Source organism: Melopsittacus undulatus, chromosome 9 (genome assembly GCF_012275295.1).
Source record: "Melopsittacus undulatus isolate bMelUnd1 chromosome 9, bMelUnd1.mat.Z, whole genome shotgun sequence".
Taxonomy (NCBI): domain Eukaryota; kingdom Metazoa; phylum Chordata; class Aves; order Psittaciformes; family Psittaculidae; genus Melopsittacus; species Melopsittacus undulatus.
This window is the reverse complement of record NC_047535.1, coordinates 12,313,505-12,328,058: the sequence shown is the minus strand read 5'-3', so window position 1 is coordinate 12,328,058 and position 14,554 is coordinate 12,313,505. Positions and strand designations below refer to the sequence as shown.

General features: G+C 46.9%; 1 protein-coding gene across 1 annotated transcript in view; it reads right to left on the bottom strand.

Moving 5' to 3' along the window:
• ARIH1 (ariadne RBR E3 ubiquitin protein ligase 1) overlaps window positions 1-14,554 on the bottom strand; it is a 58,509-nt gene that overhangs the window by 29,037 nt on the left and 14,918 nt on the right. Inside the window, exon 2 of the mRNA XM_034065873.1 lies at window positions 3,726-3,793. Within this exon, the coding sequence (XP_033921764.1) occupies window positions 3,726-3,793 (68 nt within the window). The remainder of the gene's footprint in view (window positions 1-3,725; window positions 3,794-14,554) is intronic.

Here is a 14,554-nt window from a genome sequence, read left to right as displayed (position 1 = left end):
GCCTCCAAACAGGTTTGTGCCAAGTCATTCATTAACACACTCATCCCAAAAGCAACTGATAAGGGGCTTACTAAGAGGTTCCATCCAGTCTGCTCCTTCCCTTTTGAGCAAAGTAGATTTATACACAACATGCTCATAGCTGAACCCAGTGACTGCCCCACATTTTACATAAAATAATTGGATGTTACCACCTCTGCTGTGAAAGTGGGAGAAAATCCTTTAATTCCCTCCTCACTTCCTTTACAACTCCAGGGGTTTTGATTTTTCTTCAAGTTCTCACCATTAAATGGCTGCTTCTTGATAGCTCAGTCCTTATTTTTCACTTAGGGAGAAGCAGGGCACCTTTAACAGTCCTTTAAATCCTCTGCCCTCTTTGCAGTGTAGATAATCACTAGTTCCAGTACTTACGATACTTGGGAAATGTTGTCGTCTTGTCAACCAATATTATACTCCTTGCTCAATACAGCTGATTTCAAAAACTGGCTTTATTGGTTTTGCCAAATTCACTTTCCATCACAAAGTTGTTTTCTCTGCTATTTTCAAATGAATAGACACACCAGTGAGTTATTTTCAAGTTCTTCTATCATTTCTTCACTGCTTACCAACACCAAGTCCGTAATAGCATCAAGTCTTTCTGGCACAGGGATCAAGCTGTCAGCTTCTCTATTTCCTCCCGCTGTCAGTAACTGCCTGATCACAATTTTCTAGACATAATCAAGTCCTATCCAAGGAGTATCAAAGATAAAAAGCCTTTTCACTGGGATAAAAGCTTCTAGTACACACTTCGGGATATTTACGTTAGTGAAAGCGCATTTGTGAATGTCAGAGAATCGGTGTATTTGCAGTAAAAGACATTTTCAAACCAAAAGGTACCTTCCTGCCTGCCATACACAACTTTTCACCTGCTCAGCCTCTGCTGAGTATTTTAGGTACTTATTTGCCCAAAGGACAGCAGACAACCAGGTATCTACAGAGAAAAGTCAAGCCTCAGATACAAGAGGCAACCTGGGCTAGAGTGAAGGCACCAGGGCCAGCCTGGCACCAGAGGGAACGGAGACAAGCAGCCACTGAGGTACACACATCCAAGGGACTGCAATACCTCTGCCTGTACCTCTAGGGATCAAATCAGACCTTGGGCTACGTGCTGACATACGTTTCTTTTTTAGGAAGTGACCAGAGGAAGGCACATAAAGAAGGAGAGCTGCATTTCAGCCTCTTCATCAGGAGGAGGTTCATTCCCACAACTGCCCTCAGGAGGGCCAGATGCTATCAGCCACTGTAAAAGCTAAAGCACTTCCTTCACTTACTGCTGAGGTTACCTGACCTATCCGTATGCTTGTCTCCAGTCTCTATTAACCATGCTTGTAAGACACGGGGAAACATGCTATTTCATATCTTTAGTTTCCAAAACACGTGCGGCACATCAGAAGCTGAACTCAGTAATTCCTCACTACCCACTCGCATCCTGCAAACAAACCCACCCTACGCATCAATCCTGCTTTCAGACACAGGTGAGTAACTTGTGTTTCACCAGAGGGATGGGGCACTTTGTCAACTGGGGCTATTACTTCATTGTAAGTGGAATAAATACCTCTAACACATCTGTCCTCTTCACAACGCCATGCAATTACTCCATGACAAAGCAGGCACGGACACAATCTGCTTATTAAAAATATGCATGACAATACCAAAACCAAACAGCAATACACAGTTTTCATGGTTCAAAACATGGAAATTTCCCTTGCACAAGCTCAGGCCTCACCACACTCAACACTTATCAGAAAAGAGGCCACCTCTCTGCTTTACTACAGCCAAAGGTTGATAAGGTGCCTGTTCAGTCATGCTGACTCAGGGTAAACAGACACAGTAAATACACAACATGAAGCAACTGAGCTCAAGCTCTGACTTGGTGTGAAATCGAGCACCAAAACTTGCACCCAAACATTACATCTCAGCAAACATGAATCACACCCAGACTGCATGCAACAACACGAATGTCCTGGGAAGGCTTCCTAATGGTTATTAAAAGAGGCCAAATGCAACTGTTGAGTTGAATTTAAGAGAGCAGTTCAACAGTCTTAAGTAAAAGTCACGCAGGAAAAAAAGACATTTTTGGGGTGATAGACTGCAGAGAGTGAATGGATAGCATTATGTTCAAGTAAAACCTAGGTTCTAGGGCTTAAATAGTGCTCAAAGTTATTTTTTTGGCCGGCCTAGAGCTGCCTCTGCCCCTCACCATGAACATCTCCCAGTGCTTTTCAGTTCCTTCACATTAACACAAAGCTACTGTAAGATATGCTGGACATGCTGACAAGCCAAGCAAGTCTCAAAAGTTATCTCAGTTGTGGAAGAATAACCAAGTCTAAATTTGGGGTTAATCAGCTTGTAGTGTTTGTCTAAATGAGAACAACCTCTTAACATAGAGAGGAGATGAAAAAAAGTGATGCATAGCATCATGGCATCATGTCCAGAGGAGGCCATGGAGATGCTGCGAGGGCTGGAGCAGCTCTGCTCTGGAGCCAGGCTGAGAGAACTGGGCTGGGGCAGCCTGGACAAGAGAAGGCTCCTGAAGGGGAGACCTGAGAGCAGCTCCAGTGCCTAAAGGGGCTGCAGGAAACCTGGAGAGGGGCTTGGGACAAGGGCCTGCAGGGACAGGCCAAGGGGAATGGCTTTAACCTGCCAGAACAGGGGAGACTGAGATTAGCTCTTAGGCAGAAGCTCTTCCCTTGTGAGGGTGCTGAGACGCTGGCCCAGGGTGCCCAGAGAAGCTGTGGCTGCCCCATCCCTGGCAGTGTTCAAGGCCAGGTTGGACACAGGGGCTTGGAGCAAGCTGCTCCAGTGGAAGGTGTCCCTGCCCATGGCAGAGGTTGGAGCTGGATGAGCTTTAAGTTCCCTTCAACCCAAACCATTCCTTGATTCCATGATTTGTGTCTCTTAACACTTGTTAAGGAAAGCATAGACCACCTGTACCACCCTTATTGCTCCTTCTGGTCCAGACTAATTCTCCTCCGAGCTTCTACAAGTACCCTGAATTCTCCAGCTCCCTCACACTCTCTCCAACAGCAACAATGGCATTGTAATACCCAAATGCATTACCACTTTAGCTAGATTGAGCCTCCATTGTGAAGTAAGAAACTATAAAATATATCTTTAGCAGTAACATTCCCCAGGAGCTGGGAATCAAACATGAGAAGCAACCATAAACCGCTCTGCTATGAGGGGAAGAGGCAAAATTCAAGACATTATTAACACACACTAAAGAAAACCCAGAGCTGCAAAGGTGAAAACAGGGCAGATGTACTTCAGCAGTACCCTTCATTAGCCAAGAACAGTTCAGTCGCAGCAAGACTATCACACATGTCAGGAGTACACACACAGTATGACACGCAAGAACAACTGAACCCAATCTGGAACAGCTGCAAGGTGAAAGGAACCTGGTCCTTTCTCCAGAGCTTGTTTTGACTATGCTGTGCCTGTATGGGTTTCAACTGGAAGTAGCCCTTCCTCTATTGAAAGTAACTTCCACAACTTCTCTGACACCTAATAGGTATGAATAACATTAAACCAAGGAGTCACTCTTAGTCAGAAAAGACTGCTGAAGGAGCTTACACAAGAGATCCTCCTGCCATACACTGTGCAGCCATCCAGTCTCACATTAACCTGGTAATAAACACTTCTTGCAGGTCTCAAGTGCAATGTGGCCACATGCTATGAGTGCTGCTTACCTCTCCATCAGCTTCTCTTTGTCCCAGTTGAAATGGCTAAGCAGGATTCGGGTGATAGTCGCTGGATTCTAGAGAAAGAGAAGAAAAACAAGAAATAATTGAGTAACAACTCCACATCCCATGTGCTTACACAGTGTGTGTAAAATGCCATAGGAAAGGCTAATTGCCATCCCTCCTACCCATTTTTGCCACAGTCTCCACACTACTTGCAGAACAAGTATGGTCCTTGTTTGTCCCAGCCCCAACCACTCAGTTGGGCTGAAAGCTCTACCCAAACAGAACTGACAGCCAGTGTAAGGCAATGTCCTTTGAGGTCCCCAGATATTTCTGAAGCACCTGAAGATCCAGAAAATACTATGTGATTATACAGCTAAAACCAGGAAATACAGCCTAGAAAGGTTAGGAACAGGACCAAAACAAAGTGATTTTCACTGGGTACAAGTTTTTTCTTCAGACTAAAGCTGTATCACCAGCCAAGGGTTTGGTTATATGAGTTGAGAACTGGAACAAACTACATATGCTTTAGCTCCCCAAATCCAGACTCTCAGAGCTGAGATTTCGGACCATTTACATGCCACAGAGGCAGCAGTGAGTGCCCTGTGAGGGCCTATGTGTCCTTTGCCATTTGACACCAAAATGGAAGTGCCCCTTAGGGCAGATTGTCAATGGACACTGTGAAGCTGTTGAAAAGTAGGACATAAACCAGCAATGTGATTTTCTGAGCCCGCAGGCTACAGCTACAGCTTGAAGCTGCCAAAAGCCATTGCTGCCACCCCGAGAGGCAATCCCACCCCATCCTGGCACATCCTACACTCACCAGACCATGCTCACACAGCCAGCTTATGCTGCAATGATGCACATTACTGCTTTAGAAGACATTTTGTCTTCTTTTCCTCTAAGTTGTCTTTGCACTGAATCAGTTTCCTGATCTGTCTGGCTGCCTGACCATGCCAACAGCAGCACTAGCACAAGGCAGTGGGCAGGAGGGGACAGCATCTTTCAGAAGCAACACCAACGAAATAAGGCCCTAAGGTCAAAATGTAAGCACAAAGAACAAATCTGCTTGTTTATACCATAGAAAACTGACACTTCTCTCCTTCTGTGGTGTTTTATAACCATAGAATTCCAGACTGCTTTGGGTTGAAGGGACCTTAAAGCTCATTCAGCTCCAAACCCTGCCACAGTCAGGGACACCTTCCACTGGAGCAGCTTGCTCCAAGCCCCTGGGTACAACCTGGCCTTGAACACTGCCAGGGATGGGGCAGCCACAGCTTCTCTGGGCACCCTGGGCCAGCGCCTCAGCACCGTCACAGGAAAGAGCTTCTGCCTAAGAGCTCATCTCAGCCTCCCCTGTTCTGGCAGGTTAAAGCCATTCCCCTTGGCCTGTCCCTGCAGGCCCTTGTCCCAAGCCCCTCTCCAGGTTTCCTGCAGCCCCTTTAGGCACTGGAGCTGCTCTCAGGTCTCCCCTTCAGGAGCCTTCTCTTGTCCAGGCTGCCCCAGCCCAGCTCTCTCAGCCTGGCTCCAGAGCAGAGCTGCTCCAGCCCTCGCAGCATCTGCCAGTACAGCTTGTTTAAGGACAAATTAAGCAATTTTTCCAGCTTAAAAAGCCCACGTGAACAAAAGCAGCTTTAGGAAGGTTAGATCAGATCCCTGATGCAGTCCATGTGGATCCCAATAAGTAGCTGGGACAGTAAATCCAATACACAACACAAGGCAGAACAAAACAGAAACCGGTATTGCCTTGCTGTTGTCACAGGGCAGTCACAAGCCCATCGTGGAACCAGGCTCCAAGGTGACATGGATCCCAGCTCCTACCTGTAACCAGACAGCTGGAGCCACACGTGCTTGGGCATCACAAGCAGCAAGGAGCACCCTGTCCTTCCCCGCAGTCACAGGTGTAGGGATCACAGCACTGCAGCTGCTGCTAAGGAGGAATCCCACTTCAAGGTGGATTTACCCTACATCCCCTTGCATGGCAAACAGCAAAGGTGCAGCTCCAGGATGGAATTACTTTCCCCTTTCTTTACAGCTCTCAGCCAAAGAAGCAAGCTGATATACCACAGATACACTAGAGCAGCTTGCTCCAAGCCCCTGTGTCCAACCTGGCCTTGAACACTGCCAGGGATGGGGCAGCCACAGCTTCTCTGGGCACCCTGGGCCAGCTGTACAAAACCACCCATGTTCTTCATTTCTCAAGCAACAGCAGGATTGTTGCAAGTCTTGTCCTATTTTCTGCCGCAGCAGCCCACTTGGCACTGTACTAATGCTTCTGGGAATACCCATTTATCGCTCAATAGTCTAACAGGAAACAGAGGTGGTCTCTGGCTGACTTTTTACAGACAACAGACAGGTTCCCCTGCACTGAAGGGTGAGTTAAGTCACGATAACAAGGAACTGAAGCGGTCTAAAGCGAACATCAAGTGCAACAAGGGAAACACAGCAGATATCCTCACCAAAGGACACAAAGTGGTCACAAAGAACAAGAGGGTCTCATTTTGTTTGTGCCTTCTCCATTTTCCCCAACACAGCCACTGCAGCTCTCCAAAACTCAGGATTATACTCCAGAGAGCAGCACTGTTGGCTCAGTGGTTTCTAACACAAGTAGGGTGCAAGGGGTGGCTTCTCCTCCCTTGTGGAGCTTTAGCTTCTCCTGCCTACTGCAGCATTTGTTCAATACTAACTTTATGCCCTTGCTCAAGCCAAGCCAGCCTTACACTGGGAAGACTGGAGACAGGGAGGGAGGTTTGCATAACGTAAACCACATTGTAATACAAATGCAGAAGCCTCTGGCAAGAAAGATTGTTCCAATTCAAGGCAAGACAAAACACGGTATCAGGGAAGAGCAGCTCCACATTCATTGCTTCCATGCCCATGCTTACCTCAATTATTTGGGAACAGCTTTGGAGCCCAAAATCCCACATCTATCACAATAAAAGGTTAACTGCTGCACAGCACCTATGTCCTGTAACTCTGTCATACAGGGTTAAAATGACAATGAAACCATTTGTTGTTCCCAGCTGGTTTGACACTAGTTTTGCTACACCCCTTCATCAACCACACCACAGCCACTTTGGACACTCACTCTGCCTAGAGCTGCAAGAATTCAGGCTAAGACAGTTGGGCCATTCAGCCTGGAGAAGAGAAGCTGCATGGAGACCTCAGAGCAGCTTCCAGTGTCTGAAGGGGGCTGCAAGGATGCTGGAGAGGGGCTCTTCATCAGGGACTGCAGCGACAGGACAAGGCGTGATGGGTTCAAACTGAAACAGGGGAAGTTCAGGTCAGAGATAAGGCAGAAGCTCTTCCCTATGAGGGTGCTGAGGCGCTGGCACAGGGTGCCCACAGAAGCTGTGGCTGCCCCATCCCTGGCAGTGTTCAAGGCCAGGTTGGACACAAGGCTTGGAGCAAGCTGCTCCAGTGGAAGGTGTCCCTGCCTGTGGCAGGGGTTGGGACTGGATGAGCTTTAAGGTCTCTCCCAACCCAAACCAGTCTGGGATTCCATTATTCTAATATTTAAATAAACAACAGTGGATTCATGTGGTTTCTGCTCTGGAACTGGATGGGCTCTTCCTTTAGCACCAGGATTATTGTCCCACACCACCAAGATTAGCTATGAACAGGCTATGCTGCCAATCAGCCAGGATTACTACTTAGGCTTGAAACTGCAGCAGGGAGAAGTGTGCGTTGACAAAGGGTGGCTTCTGGTTACAGAGACAGATTTCCATGAGGGAACTGGCCAGGAACAGATACCAGCAATGGGAAAACCAACATGTTCAAATGCTCCCTCCTCCTCCCAACATGCTTTGATGAAAGCTGAAGCAGCAGATCCCATTTACAGCAGCCACCTATTAAACTGTACATGTGGAAGCCAAGGAAGACTGCTGAGAGCCTGTTGACATCCAGAGAGGAAGGAATCCTGAGGAAAGCAGCCATTTTGTTGGAATTCTCAGGGCAATTTAAGAGACTCTGTCACAACTCCCTGGCTCACAAACCAGTCCCAATACAGCTCTGCTCAGAGAGAATCAGGCAGCAAGTTTCTCAGTAGTGATTCTGGTTTTAGGCTAACAAAGCAGCCAAGCCGCAGGTGTGCTTCACACAGATCCCACTTCCCACCTCTTTTCACTGAAGGTATTTACATTTAGTCTTATCTCTGCTGCCCTGCTCAGGCACACCAATGCAAGTGGGAGACACTGGGATAAGAAACCCTGCAAAGGTCTGGACTTCTCCAAAAAAAGCATTATTAATGGAAATAAAACTCTCTAATTTAATAGAATTTAAGTGAACTAGGAACTTGGTCACTACTGTCCAAGCTGAATTCTTTTTGCTGTCAAAATTAAGTAGGAATTGGAGTGAGGAACTTGGATGCACTTTAAAGGCATATATGAATTATAAGTTATAGCTGATTGGACCATCAGCTTAAACTGGAGCTCCCAAACAGCACAATTTGCTGACTGACAGTTTGCTGTACTTGATCCATTCATGTTTTCCTCCATCTGGGGTTAATTCTTGCAGTTATTACTGAGAAAAGCATATTTCAGGGCTCAGCTCCTCGCCCCATGCTGAGAGCAAGCTCCTGTTTCAACTCCAGCATTCACTGCAAGTAAAAACCATTTGAGAACAACCCCAGTTCTGTTCTGCAATGAAATCCTTCCCCACCTCCTTGAGACACAGTATTGAGAAATTCTTCCTGTTGTTCCTTGCCATTTCATGACCGGTTTTGTTTTCTAAACATGGCAGCTTTTGCATTCCAACAGTTTTCATGCCAACTGCAGCATCTCTGTCCCAGTTCCTGATGCAGGACAACAATACGGGTTTGACACCACTTCCAGTTTGGTTTTCTACACAATTGCTTTTGCATTCAGGAATTAGAGTCAACACATCAGAAACACTGGATTTGCCTCTGTAAATGGTTCAAACCCCTGCTACATCCACAGTTCTATTGCACGGGAGTGCGTAAGGGACAAGAAACCATACTGAAATTCCCCAGCAGAAGGACACTGACTGGTTTCACATCCACTGAGAGCAAAGCAGAAGAGTTTTGCTTGGGGGTGACCTATCGCACACACTGGTGGAGGAAATCTTACACGCACAAAACCTCATTTCTAGCTGTTCAGTACAGTTCCCAAGACCTGAATGTAGAAGATGAGACCTATGTGTGAAGTACTTCCAGGACGTGATCTCCTAAAGAGGTATCATCAAACTTGCTAGTTTTTAACTACCACCAACGGAGCACTTGGAAAAGCTGCTGGAAAACTTTCATGTAATCTAATATTCCCTGGCTTGGTTACAGACAAAACATGAGAGGGCTGTTGTGAGGAGGACAGCAGCTGAAGACACCAGTCTGCCACCACCCATCCATACTCTCCTCCTCAGCCATCCCCTGAGGCTTGGGAGAGCATCACATCACAGTACATTTTGCCATCAGCCATCTCATGGGTCACAGGACCAGTACCACACACACAGGTGGATCTGAGATACTTCCCATCTTCCAAACCCCTGTTGTAAGCAATAACAGCAACTTCAGTACCAGCCATTCCCTACACACCCACTAAGGATATAGCTCCTACAGCCCAACTGAAGCCATGCTAAGTGACTTGAAATCACCACCTCTGAATCACCTCAGAGTTTTCCTGTTTCCTGCTACTGGCATGTCCAAGCAATTCCACATGAGCCAGGTTACTTCTTTGTGACATTGCCAGTCACCACTGTCACTGCTGTCCTCCAGCCGGCATTAACCACTGCATTGTAGCTTCCCATTAACGTACACCCAGGCTTCGGCTCCAGCACTGATCATCCCTGGAGCTTCCCACATCTTTCTCCATCTCATTAACTTCCCTTCACACATCACCTCTGAAGTCGCAAAATTAACTTTTGCACAATTAGCACCATTCTGTGATGGCAGCAAATGGCAGCTAGATATTACAGCCTGTTTGTAGTAACCTGCGGGTACTTCACCGGCTGTTTCCAGCTCTGATGAACATCCTTCCAGGAGAGGAAGAGAATAAAAAAAACAACTTTGGAGAGTGCTCTATTACTCAGTTAATGGGTTCAAGAGCCAGAAATGAAGCAGTCAGCTGCTTTACATTTTCTCTGAGCCTTTTGGAAAGTTTTCAGGTTAATGATTAGGAGCCGGAACAAAGATCCATTGTCCAACCAAGCTTTTAAAAGCAGGAATAAAAACCATCCTGAAAGCAACAACTCTGGGATGAATTAGCAAATCTGTAAATGCAACAACTGAATTCACACTGTGATACTTCTAACTGAAAGCAGATAGGATGGATTTGCCATGCTGCTCAAGCGTGCCTGGCAGCACTGGCTCTCATGTGGCTGCAGAAGCTCCAGCTCTGCACAAATGAAACACTGCACACGGGCTACCATCAGGGAAGGTGCTTCCCAAGATTTCAGCTGCACTTGCTTCCACACCATATCTATGATTGGATGACAGAACACAGAGATGCTAACCCTTACTTTACGTATTTTATTTGAAGAATATTTTGGTTTCTGCTTCCTTTTGCTACAGTTCTGGAGCATAAAGTCAATCCTTTACAGAGCCAAGACCAACAGGAACTGAGATCCTGTGAATTTAAGCAAGTTGTGCCACTGGAGACTCCTCCAGGACTAAGGAACAAGAGATCTCCAAATGTCATGTTCTCACAGCCCATGTCTCACTTTCATTCTTCTAGATGAAGCAGCACTGTTGTTTCACTGCCCACAAAGGCACTATCACCCACATATCCCTTTCCCAATGCTGTCTTCCAGCACAAGAAACCCCAACACAAGCAAATGCTCAGCAGAGCTGTTGTAAAGCACCACAAGCCATGGCTATAGCTTCCAGAGCTGCCACTGAGCAACTATAGCGGGTGTGCTGAGAGAGAACTGGAGTGGGAGCACATGGGTGCCAGAGTACGTTTCAGAATGGGTTTATTCAACCCACTGCCTCCCACTCATGGATTTGCAAAGACTTGCCTTAAAAGAGTAGGAGAAGGTGATGGCATCATTTCCATATAATTCCTCCAGTTTACTATTTCAGTAGCTCCTTAGTATCTCCCACTGCGGAGGAAGAAACAGCATGCAGCACTGCAGCTAGGCTGTCTTCAGGTGATACTAAAAGCCCCAAAAGAGTTTTGGCTGCCCTAAATGTAAAGGACCTTCAGGTTCATCCAAGTAGAGTCTGGGTCCCTGGGAATCACCACCTTCCTCTCATGCCAAACCCTTGGTCAACATCCAGTGCCTCCCAGCACTTCTTCTGGTAGGGTGAGAAATCAACGTTAACACAGACGACAACGGAAACAACGCAATCAGAGCTCCATGTCCCCATCTCTAACAACACTTAGTCCGCTCCCTACTCAGACTATAACTCCCACAAGCAGTGACCAGAAAGCAAATTTCAGCCTTTTTCCCTCTTGACATTACAAGTGTGAGCTCTTAGGCAGAAGCTCTTCCCTGTGAGGGTGCTGAGGTGCTGGCACAGGGTGCCCAGAGAAGCTGTGGCTGCCCCATCCCTGGCAGTGTTCAAGGCCAGGTTGGACACAGTGGCTTGGAGCAAGCTGCTCCAGTGGAAGGTGTCCCTGCCTGTGGCAGGAGTTGAAGCTGGGTGAGCTTTAAGTTCCCTTCAACACAAACTAGGCTGGGATTCTATGATTCTAGGACCCCAACCCTATAAAAGTTCTCTCCTCAACACATTTTATTTTGGCCACCAGATAAGTTACTGCACAGTTCCTACACATGGACTACATATGGATGCAGCTCCATCAAACAAGAGCACTGTTGCTCTTCTCCAGATCACCACCATCCCCAATGACAGAAAGAAGCAGCATTTGATACTTTCAGCCCTGCACAGTCCCTACAAAAGACACAAGTAAGGTCTCAACTCTTGTCCCAAACCACTGTGACAACTCACTAATGCTGGGCTTGAAGAAAACATTGTGCCATTTCAAGAGGAATGCCAAAGCACATTTTGCCACAGAAAGAAACAGTGATGCTGAATGAAAGTGGAGGAGTTTGGTGACTGGGCAACAGGTACCAAAATATCTCAGATCAGCCCCAGAGTAGAGGGTGTCAGAACCAGGTAAGGAATCACTTCCCTTACACTAGATTTTAGAAGCTCTGAGGAAGACTAGAAATCCAGAGCAGCTTAGCTATGGCCAAGCTCTATTTCTGCCTGTAAGATAAAATACTAGCTACCTGGATTATTATTTTACTTTGAAATAGGGCAGTAACTAGGCAGGCAGCAAAATGTGCTCTTCAGAGCCTGCTCCAAAGGAGCTGCATCCCACTGCCACCAGAGCAAGCAGCAGCAGCTCAGAAAGGATTTCAGCAGCAACACAAGCTCATGCAACCACTGGCTCCTGGCTCAACCACAAACTGCTCAATGATGGGAACACGACTGCTTGCATGGTTACCAGTGAACCACGCAGAGGAACTGACCCAGGTTAAGGGGTTGCTGGTTTATTTTAACCCAGTGCGGGGTCATCAGACACCTGAGTCAGCACAACTCAGACAACAGGGACCTGCTTCCAAGAGGTTTGTTTGTGAAATCAGTCTGCTAAGAGCCACGAGTCAGCCACAGCAAAGCTGGCTCTTCCCTGTCTCCAGACGCCCCATGTCTTCTTGTCCCAAAGACCTTAACGCATATCAGGGTACAATGTCACACAAGTCAGAGCTAGAGGTCCCACTTTTCTCCCCCATTATCTCACCAGCAACTGAAAGCATAACCTGGAAATATCGTTTTTCATGTTGAAGAAAATAAAAGGGTTTGACATCTTTCTTCCATCTTGAGGGCAGTGACTGCTCAGGACCTAACCCCATCTGCATCATCACTATCATCTGGGGGCTCTATTCAGCTGGGTACCAACCATCAGATTTCAGAGAGTAGCTGGTGGGAACATTGCCAGCCTCTACAGATGTGTCCTCACCATCACCACGTTTTGAGCCTGGCAAGACAGAAACACGCTTTTCTTTTTTACAGGATCTTTTATTAGTCAGTGTTGGAAAGACTGGAAGTGGCATATGTCAGGTCAGCTACCCGTCAAGTTGGTACAAGGAAAACAACCCAAAGCACCACATTTGGGTTTCAGGGAAAGCACAGGTCTGTCCTGAGCTACAGAAACCGTCTGCAGGCAGGAACAGACAACAGAGGAGTAAAGCTGAAAGAGAAACTGTACAATTGCTTTTTCCTTTAGATCATTTCGCAGAAGTCTTAAGATGTCTCAAAAAAACCTTTGTCTGCTTTTCTTCCCTCACTCAGATATGTATCGGTACATTAATTTCACCCCAGTCAGCATTGTACATTCCCAAGTTCTGGTCCAGAGCCAGGCTGGACATTGAAGGACAGTTTGGACAGAGCCTGGAGTGACACAGTCTAGTGTGAGGCATCCCTGCCCATGGCAGGGGGTTGGAACTGGATGATCTTAAGATACTTTCCAACCCAAATCATTCTATAGGATGTACCCATTTTCCCAGGCCTGATGCATCCATAGGAGGCTGGTCCTGTTCTTCACGTCACATAGCACAGCTGCTCTGTCTGCCAGCTCTGGGTCCAGCAGCTCATGCCATGGAAAAAACAGGCTATATTAGCCCTGCCAAATTAACTACTCATTGATCAGCAGTACCCAGGTGCTCTCTGTGCATTTTCCATGCCCTCAGGGTAACAGAACATCACATTTGCTGCTTTAAGCACATTCAAAGGCATCACCTGGTCAAAGATACCGTCAGTATTAGGAGGATGCTATCAGGAGATCAGTGGAGGTATCAGAAGTTGTACTTCACCTTCGCTGTCAAATGTCCTGATGTCAAAAGACAATTCTTTCATAAGATTACGTGAAGAAGTAATAATGCCCTGGCAAACCTGAAGTGTGCAGAACACATCAGGCAAACGGAGAGGGTGAGAGTATTCTGCTGACACCCAACATCACAGCAGTACCTGGAAGGGGAAATTCCTGATAACTTGCATTCTTTTTCTACAGCTGATTCCCACAGCAGCTCTGTCTGGAGGCTCAAGCAGCTGCCAAAGAAAAGAACAGATCGATTTTCTGGATCAAGTTTTATAAGCTTTCTGCAAAGGTCCCTCAAATTGTCCTTTCCCTGGTCTCAAAGGTCCTCCCAGATAGTGTCTAAAGAAAGGGTGTCCTCTCTTTAGCCAATGTGCAAGCAGAGGATCAGCTCCCAAATGATTTATGTTCAGCATAAATGCATTAAGCATCAAGTTGTTGGGTGCTCTGTCTCCCACCTGCTCTTGTTAGTGGGCACCAAAGAACATCTATTGTACCACGCTCAAAGCCAGGTGAGTTGTGTATCACACAAGACATAATCCAGCCAAATTGTCCATCACCTCAGGACAACTGCTGCTGATTCCTCAAAATCAGTTGTTTCCAACTGTGAACAGAGCCTTACCCAAAAGGCACTGCCAGCACAGAGTTTTCTCCCCCAGCAGCTACTGCAGTGCTTGATTACACAGCATCTTCCTCTGCTGACAAGAACAGGAGCCAAAGGACAGGCCACCTCATGAAGCACATGTCAGGTACTAGGGGGAAAATACTCACAACACAAACACTTAAAATAACAGGCCTGGGCAGTCTGTGTCCTGAATCCCAGCTTCCGCTTCAGAACACTGTCATTAACATTTTCCAGCAGATACACAGACAGGGAGAAGAAAATGGTGCAGCACGATCACAGAATCACAGAATCCCAAGGGTTGGATGGAAACTCGAAAGATCATCTAGTCCAACCCCCCTGCAACAGCAGGGTAACCTAGAGTACATCACACAGGAACTTGTCCAGGTGGGCCTTGAATATCTCCAACGTAGGAAACTCCACAACCCCCCTGGGCAACC